At 40.8% G+C, this 9197-nt stretch overlaps 1 protein-coding gene across 1 annotated transcript in view; it reads right to left on the reverse strand.

Annotated features, from left to right (window-relative positions):
- Window positions 1-8914, reverse strand: part of LOC104547461 (von Willebrand factor D and EGF domain-containing protein-like) — a gene marked incomplete at both ends in the record, with an annotated part of 56547 nt that extends 47633 nt beyond the window's left edge. Inside the window, 2 exons of the mRNA XM_010193151.1 lie at window positions 663-752; window positions 8682-8914. Coding sequence (XP_010191453.1) covers window positions 663-752; window positions 8682-8914 — 323 coding nt within the window. The remainder of the gene's footprint in view (window positions 1-662; window positions 753-8681) is intronic.
- Between the last annotated feature and the right edge of the window lie 283 nt (window positions 8915-9197).

Genomic DNA, 9197 nt, shown 5'->3' on the forward strand with positions numbered 1-9197 from the left:
TCAAATGTCACACAGAATGGGTTGCCAGATTTTCAAACACCATTTGTGGAGGCATGACGTTTAGACATATAAAAGTTCTCAAATTCTCCTGGACTGCTAGAATGACAGTATGATCTTGAGTGGGACTAGACCTGGTTTTAGCACTCTGTGTGAATTTATCTTCAGTAGTTTGGTTTCTGTAAGGCCTGCCCATAAGAAGATAATGGATAAAAACTCATTTTCAGTTTGCCTTCACTTTGTTCTGGTTTGGTTACAATGAAATTCTGCATTCTTGTAGCTCTGCCTTTGCATCATACATAACCACCAGGGTACTTCGGCATGTATTTACTAGAAGACATAGTTTTTGCACATTCTTTATGGTGGGATTGGACTAGATGATCTTTTGAGGTCCCTTCCAATCCCTAACGTTCTGTGATTCTGTTCTGTGATTAGTGAAAACACCTATAGACAGTGCTGATGGGTGCTTTAGGACATTTTACAAACAAACTGAAAGACGTACAATTCATTAAGACATTTCTTCAAAGTGAACATTAAAGCAGCACTGGTTATGATGATAAAGGCCTATGTTTTCATGTCTTGTTTTTCAGAGCATGGCAGATAATGTATAAATATCCCCAGGGGATTCACTAAACAAGTCAGTAAATCAGGGCCATCAGCATTACCTTAATCCCAGCATAGAAACCTTTGCTCTCTTCAGGCAATGACTGCTGCTCAGGAACGTCCCTCATAAAAGCCGTGACAGTGCAAAAGACCTGTAATAAATAAACAGATTATGCTATAGCTTTTCTTGAAGAAAAATCATATAATTATGCTTCTTCGTGTTGATCTGTGTTGCCGAGGTTGTTTTTTTTCTACCCATTAAACAGATTTTTGGGGCTTAGGCTTTAAAAATGTTTATGCATAAATCTTGAGATTTGGAAGAATTTTTGATACATTTAATAAGTAAAGAAACATGGCTTCTGTCTCAACAATTAATAACACTTAATGCTTACAGTGTGCTTTCTTCTGCAGTTTTTCAACACCTTGGTTAGTGATATTAACTCAGTTAGGGAGAATTACATTGTTCACAGGCATTACTGTCAGGATTAGGACATTAGCTCTTGAGATCCCAGAGTTCAGTCTGTCCACTGGATCAAATATCCTCTCTGCACTGTGTTTGTAAGCAACTTTTAAATTTTAAATTAGTTTGACAGTCATCCTGTCTCAGAAACTGCATCAGCAATTTAAGAAGCTTCTTTTTTTTTCCTTACTGTATTATAACAGATGATGCAGATGTGCCTACAGGGTTTATATTGTAAAAAAAAAAAAATAATAAAATTTCCTCAAAACAAAAAACTCCACCAAACACAATGTACTCGGCCATTTATGTTTTATTCCTAGCACAGTCACGCAACCTTTATCTCTGCAGAGCCCGCACACCATCTGCCATCTTAATGTTTCATCGGTTTCAGAAAACTCAAACTGCTAACATAATTTCTAGGATCATAAGATTAAACTACAGAAATTTTCCTTAAAGCAAACGACGATAGGCTCAAACCGTACTTCTGAATTTTTTTCTTTGGCCTCTTCTCAGAAATGGAGTAACAGATTGTGACTTACTAAATCAATTCCAAATAATCAGATGGCATATTTATAGCTACTGCCTTTTTTAAGCCCTGAGTAACCCATGAGGAGGAATTGGACCAACCTTATTTATTTCCCATTGTGATAAACTCTTTTGGATGTTTTTTCCAGTACCACCCACTGACTGTTCTGTTCTAACCTGCCAGCTCAGGCACAACCCTCATGACTGGTGGCAGTAAAATAGGCTTACAACCAGGATATTTCCAAATTCATGTGGTTTGTGTGGGCATGAGGTGCATAGCACTCTGGAATATTTCATTTACCACCTTAAAAATCCCTCTTCATTACCATCAAGTCATGATTTTCCTCCAAACTGAAGAGTTCCCTTTCCTTACTCATTTGTACACAACAGAAGTGCTCCACTGGTACCTCGGCATCATTTGTACACCTATGGGAAAAATCAAGTGTTTTCTGTGCTCTTCAGGTTGATTATTTCCAGTCCTGCTCTGTCTGAGGTTTATGTCTCTTTTGGGCCTTTATTTACCTTCACAAAGTTTCTCATTCTTTTGCTGACAGCTCCAGCCAGTTTGGCCCAGTGAAAATGGTGTTATTTGTTATGTTAACTGAATGGAAGCCTTGAACTGGATGTACTGGGGGATAAAAAGTCACGGGCCTCAGAGGGATACTTTACAGTTAAAATTCCTCAGGTGCTTTGTAGTTAGCCAGTTTGCCTCCAAAGGGGAACAAGTTGTTGTCTCCTCAAGGCAATAAGCCCCGGTTATCATCAGGTATTTATTATCTCCAAGCATCCCAAAAGGCTTGAGTTCAGCTTTCAAAGTTTTCAACAAAGTTCCTCTGCTGGAAAGGCAGAAGGTGAGCGCTGAGCTTCCTCCGGCTGCTTCTTCTACAGCTGTCACAGGGAGAGTCTGCAAAACCAGGATCTGAAAAGGCGGTGACAACAGAGAAAGAGTTTGGATAACACTTATTCTCCCTATTAAAAAAATAGTAGTTCATTGAGCAAATCCAATGCACCTGCATTGCAGACACTGTATGTACACTTGCTGGGCTGTTTGCACTTTTGGCTTTAATGCTTTTTACCAAAAAGGTTCACACAGAGACATCCTTCTGAGCATGCCACATGGAGCGTTCGTGCCAAGGAGGGAGCTGTGATGAGAGGCAGCAGGGTCGTGCACGAGGAAGGAGGTATCTCTTGGTGATCTTCACCAAAGTGACATCCTGGGAAATGTCAGAATCCAGTCTCACTCCCTGTGAGCATTGTATTTTCTCACATATATATTTTAGAGGTATATTTTATTGATAAAGCACTGAACACTAAAATAAAAAATTATTCCGTAACGATACACTGAGATATTCTTAGACTATCAGTCCCTTCCAGCTCTGTCTTCAGCACATTTGGAGATTAGCACAAACTTCGCAAATTCCAAAGATACGGACAGCCATCACGAGTTACATTTTTTCTGTCTTTTATATCATTCCTCCCCTCATAGTGTCTTTACCTTGTTAGGTGCACACTTCACTTAACAATCAGCAGATACGTTCATTGGCTACTGAGCTACAGGTTGACAGTTTGTCACATAATTATTACGATAGTCACTCTAAGGAGTTTTATTTTTGCCTTCAGCTAAATACTAACTCTTTTTCTCCAGCTCAGTAATCAACTTTTTCTTTCTCTTCTTCCCCCCCCCCCATCTCAGGATGCAGCCTTTTTAAAGCAAAGAGATAAAAGCATCACTGACAGCAGTATGCTGATGGCCGTGACAGGTTAGGCAGTATTTTTCCACAAATTCATCGGATCTGTTAAAAAAATCAAATTATATTTTCTCATAATCCCTTTTAAAGGGGCAGAAATGTAAGGGTGCTCTCAGACAGGATGACTGGATTTCTTCAGAGTAAGGGCTGCTCCCTTTCCCCCATATGCCAGCAGCTCTTCCCATAGAGTGGAAAACTACGTTTAGGGACAAAATTCTGACTGAAAAAGGCCCTGGTAGCTGAGAAGTTTCTCCTTTTCTGTGTGTTGGAGCAGATTTCCACACTTAAGTGGACTCAGATTCCTTCCCACTTTTCTGTGAACCTTGTGAGCAGCACATTTAGCTAAAAGCAGAATTTAGTCATTATTTTGGTGGAGATTGGGTAGCTCTGAGAAACAACTTGGGAGAGTGTTTTAATCCTAGAAGCTGTCACCATCTCCGGCACATTTCCCTCTAACAACTTGCACATCAAAATGTAGGGTTTTTTCAGAGCTCTCGGAATTCAGAGCTCCCCCAAATCCATTGTTTATACTCATTTTGAACATAAAACCACCCTAAAACCACCAGTTTCACCCATTTCCCTGCCCTTGATTACTTCTGAATGCAGTACGGGGATCATCTGTGGCAGCTTGAGCGTGTAATGAGTGACATGGGGTTGAAAGCAGAGTCAGAAAAGCTCAGATAAAGTCACATTCACGTTTGTTGCCATCTTCAAAACCAGTGTGCAGAGACGTGGAGGGGAGTGCTTTTTGGCACATCCAGCATGCCTGTGCCTCCAGTTTCATCAGCCTCTCCCAGCTGTCCTCAGATTGGGTTGGATTCCCAAAGGCAAAACAGGAGATTCTTGTTCTGAGATCAAAAGCCATCATCACGCATCAGTCGGGTACTTGTGAAGGCTCCTAAGTTTGCCAAACAATTTCAGGAGCTCTCAAAAAGGCCAAGTTCAGCCACATCCTTCTCAAGACACTGGCAGAAATGATGCCACCACCCATCTCAACAGATGCAAGTATCTCAGAGGCACGGGCATTTGTCCTCAAAATAGGGAGAGCTGGTAGATGGGAGTACTGGGTTTGGATCTGCCCATCAGGACCCCTTGTGTGTTTGACCTAAGCAGTCACCAGAGAAAATAAGCAAATGCAGGTCCCTGGCTGCAGCCTCTGCTTCCCTTTCTTATGCAGCCTAAGACCCAGGGGGTGGGAGGCTCCCTTGGGAAGGGCAGGACATGCATGTACCTCACAGCAGGGAGGACCTGTTTCCCATCTCTCCAGCAAGCACTTGACCTGTATTGTAGTGCCAGATGCCCCACAGTGACAATAGCAATGGTTTAAAGTTGAAATAGTTACTTTTCCTGGTAGTGACCTTTCAAGGACTACACACAGCCAGGTGCATCTGAGTAGGACTTGAAGATCTGCATTAAAAAGTAGATGAAGGCACGTTATTGACCTGGACATCCAATCTCCAAAGAAGTGTGGGAATTCAGGAGTGCTGCCTGATCAATAATTTATGTTGGCCAAGTGTAGGAAGCTCCCTTCTGAATGCAAGGCACCATTTAGGGATACTTACAGTTTCCCATTCACTGGGCAGGGAAGTGAGCCTGCTGGTGCCTAAGCTGTGGGTGATTAACTCAATTAACTCCAGGACTGGATCTACCCTCCTAGCTACATCACCCGTGCCAAAAGGCAGGCTGGAGCTGCATAGGTAAGAGTCACTCAGCCACACTCATGGCTTGCAGGTGGAGTCTTGGGCAAGGAATCAATGCTGCCAGGTGAAAAGGTGTCTCACAATGGGTGTCAAGGCCACCAAGCTGCCGTTGTCTGCTCTATTAAACACTAATGGGCTGGGATTAGAAAAGCCTGGCGGAGTCGCTCTGCTGGGGGCTGGGGAGTGTGGGAGGGAGTTGTGGTTTAGTCTTGATGAAAAAAACAAAGGATGAGCAGAGATGATGGATGGCATTTCTAGGGAAGCCAAAGGAAAAAAAAAAATAGTTCTCATTAGTTTGAAGAAATGATCTGGCTGTAGGTATTTGCAGAGAAGTGTAGGAACAAAGTCTCTGGAAAAGCTTTCCAAAAGGTTGAGCAGGAAGAATCTGACTTTGAGTTAATTAACAAACTAGTCCTTTAAGCTTCTGAACACAATTAGGACCCTGTGAGCTGCAGAAGGGAGACAGCCAATGCAGCAGCGTGACCTGACGCTGCGGGAAGTCGGGCTCTAGTCACTCTGCCACTTGCTGTATATATAAAGAAAGCAGCTCTTCCAGTTGCCAAATGGCCAAGCACTACGTGGAGGCTGATTGTCCGTCATTCATCTACTAAGGAAAGACATTTTCCCAGGGTAGTAGTGAGGTGTCTTGTCAGCAGAGTTTTGCTCATCATTTTTCTGACCCTTTCAGCTTTAAAATCTCTGCTCAAGTCTGCCCAGAGCTCTGATTCTGTGGGGATGCTCCTCATTTTCCACCTGAAGGTTGAGAAAGAAATTGCAAACTCAGGTGTGACCTACAAGTAGGGAGGTCTTTCTGTTTCTGTCGCTGACTTTGTTAAGTCCAGTGGCTGGGATGGGATTAGTACTTTGTTTATTTATTTTATATGAATTTCACTCCTCTTTGTGAGTGAAAATTAATTATTTTCTATACTGATGCACTAATTTATAGACTTCTTGGCTGGGGACATTCTACTGTTATGGAGTGCCATGTGAAACGGGCTCTTCCAGCACAGAGCTCAGAAAGGCCAGTTTTACTGAAACTTTTTTTATTTTGCAATGTTCATCATAGTTTATGTACGGTGACTATTGCTCCTCGACGTATGAACTTTGGGATTGCTGTGCTGAGCAAAATCTGCACAGTTTTCTTCTAAACACCTTTCTTTCTTAGCATAACTCATTACTCACAGTGTGCCACTATAATTTATAGATGACTGTGCCTCGAGGAATGAGATGACCTCTGTCACTATCGCATAAATAAGGCTTAGGAATGCCAGGATTTTCATATCAGATGGAGTAGGCTTCTTTCAGCATTTATATAGAAATAGCAGTATGTTATAGATTTATTTAAGGCTGCAATAGTTTTGTGAACATTATGCTGCCAACATTACTGTCTGAAATAACAAAATTGGAGCCTAGAGATGGGGGAGAAAAGCACATATGATGGCTATTAAAAAATAACTGGCTCTTTAGTCAATACAAGTTCAGAAATGTTAGCCGGTAAATCTCAACTCTTCTCTAAGGTTTGACTGTGTATTAAAATATATCAATAGCTATTCTATTATGTGACTAACCCATTACCTGGAGACTTTTTGATGGCTAAAGAATAGCACAGATATCAATCACTTAAAAGGTGATTAAAAAAAAATTCTTCTTGCTTGGCTGTATTTTTTTTATCAAGAAATGAACAGAGAAGATGCTGATTTCAGGCTATAAAAGCACTGAGACCATATCCAGGCTATGTGCAGGTAGATGAAGAGTAGGTTAAAAAAGCAAACAGTTTTCAAAACGCTGCAAATTCTGTATCCTGAGGGACAAATTCAGACCTGAATGTCACCCACGTGCCCTGGCAGTGTGCAGCCATGGGGATGCTACCACTGGACTGTGCATGGAGAAGGGGAAAGAACTGGCAAGTGGCCTCAATTTGTTGTCTCCTCTCTAATATGGCTTTTATCAGTGGGGGTCTGCCCTCACTTTAAAGCTGCCTGAGAAAAATTCATTCCACCTGTATCTTTCCTGGGCAAGTGGAAGCTTATGAACTGCTTCTGTGCAGCTAAGTTTGGTCCCCAGGGTTTGACTCTCCCTTCGGTGGCATCACCTTTCCTTTGGGTTGTCCTACCACCACTTTCTAAGTTACTTCAGGTTAGCACCAATGGAGGTGCAAAGTGGGTCTGCCCCTTTGTGACTCTTACTAGACACCCGGAGTGGGATGGCAAACACAGTGAAAGGCTTTTAAAAATCTTTATTATGTAAAACTGAATTCCCAGTTACAGCTGAGGCTTCATTGCTTGGTTTTCAGCAGTGATGATTTATGGATAATTATAATTAGGCAAATAGGCCATGAAGACCTTTAAAAAAATCTAGCAAGGAAGAGAATATTTTAGTCTCACTAAACCTGCTAAATTAAACACGTAGTTTCAACAGAGGACAAAGAAGGGCTTACTGAAAACTTAATATAATAAAAATGGTCTTATAAAGATTTGGTGATGCTACTAGTTAACAGAACTATATTTCCTCTGAATCCCTCAGGATTGTTAAAACTGGATTTGGAGTGATTGCAAGTGAAATTATTTTGAAGAAAAAGAATCTCTTTGTAACACAAACTTGTCTTAAACTGGCAGAATTGTCTGCCTCATGCTATAATATAAGGGAGGGCAGCATCAGTCCGATTCTGAACTCAGGAGGCATAATTGCGAGGAGAAATTGGGAAAACCTATCTAGGTTGTGTGCTGTTATAAATGACTCCTCCTTTCAAGAACTGGAAAAAGCTTACTCACATTTCTTAAATATCTTAAATATCTCAAAAGGAGAGCAGCAAAATGCCAGGACTATTTCCAAACTACTTTTAACACAGGGCCATTATCCCTGTTTATTCTTTCAGTTCATTGTAGCATTGCTAATGGCCCTCTGCCTATAAAAGTTATGAACCTAATTTAACTGTAAAAGTCTTGTTTCTGTACCATGAAAGGCCATGAATTCATACACAAGTCAATTTTTTTCACTTCTTGTATTGGTTTCTGTTCTGTTGTTGTTGTTGAAACTAGATCTGTGTTGCTATGTAAGCCATCAAATATACCTCTTAAAGATTGGTTTGTAATGAACTCTATCTTTCAGTATGCTATTGAACCAAGAATTTGGAATCGGAGAGGCAGAACACCATGAAAAAGACCATAAAATAAACCTCCCTCTATTTTAAAATGTACCATCTTTCTTTTCTTTGAAAAAATGTTATTGTGTCTCTGGTCCATGAGTATAAAAATTACTCAGTACGTGTAGCTGAGCTTGTCTCTACTGCAAATTCTCACTGCTGCAAGATACAAAAAGTACTAAGCAAAAATTGGCTCAGGCACATGTACCTACTACTCATACCAACTTCATGGCATTCAAACTGTAATGTAACTGCAAATATTTAGGTTGTCTTTAGCTAACAGTAAAATGGATAACCTCAGTGAACTCACTGTGATTCAAAGAAAAGTTACAGATCTTGAAGCTGGTAAATGCTATTTAATAATCAGTTTTGGTAGTTTTTTTCTGCAATAGATGTAAGAATAATGAGTGAGAAGCAGCACTAATTAAAGCACTACAAAGATTTAATAAAAGGATTTGATCCCCCTGAGTGTTTGACCCTTTTTGGTGAAGGCAGGGTGGCATTACCATGTCTCCCAGTCTGAGATTTACACCGTTCATCTCTACGTAGGAAAAAGGCTGCAGGGTGGTGTCACGCTGGATCTGCTCTTTCTTGCCAGGGGTGGACAGACGTGACCAGACCACCACGTACTGCAGTGGTGGCTTTGAGGAGGGGCGGCTGTAAGCGCACTTCAGGTAGACACGACCTTGCACCAACTCGGGAGTTATCACTGGTTGCAAAGCCAGGCTGGTGAGCTTGTCTGGAAGAAGGCAACAGAAGGATGTCATTTTAATGACACAAAATGTCATTTTAATATTACAATTGTTCGCTCAACAAGAAAATTTCAATATAGCTAAACATGGGAGAAACTCTGCATTTTACATTCTTGTGATTTGTTTATTAACCATGCAAGCAAGAAAATGTATTTCATACAAACTGTGAAAATTGCTAATTGTGTACTGACTACCCATTGTTGTTGTAATATTTGACCTGTTTTTGTAGGGTTTTTTTTAATTTATTTTACAGTTAGAGAAATGTTATTG

Source organism: Mesitornis unicolor, unplaced genomic scaffold (genome assembly GCF_000695765.1).
Source record: "Mesitornis unicolor isolate BGI_N332 unplaced genomic scaffold, ASM69576v1 scaffold53349, whole genome shotgun sequence".
NCBI classification, from domain to species: domain Eukaryota; kingdom Metazoa; phylum Chordata; class Aves; order Mesitornithiformes; family Mesitornithidae; genus Mesitornis; species Mesitornis unicolor.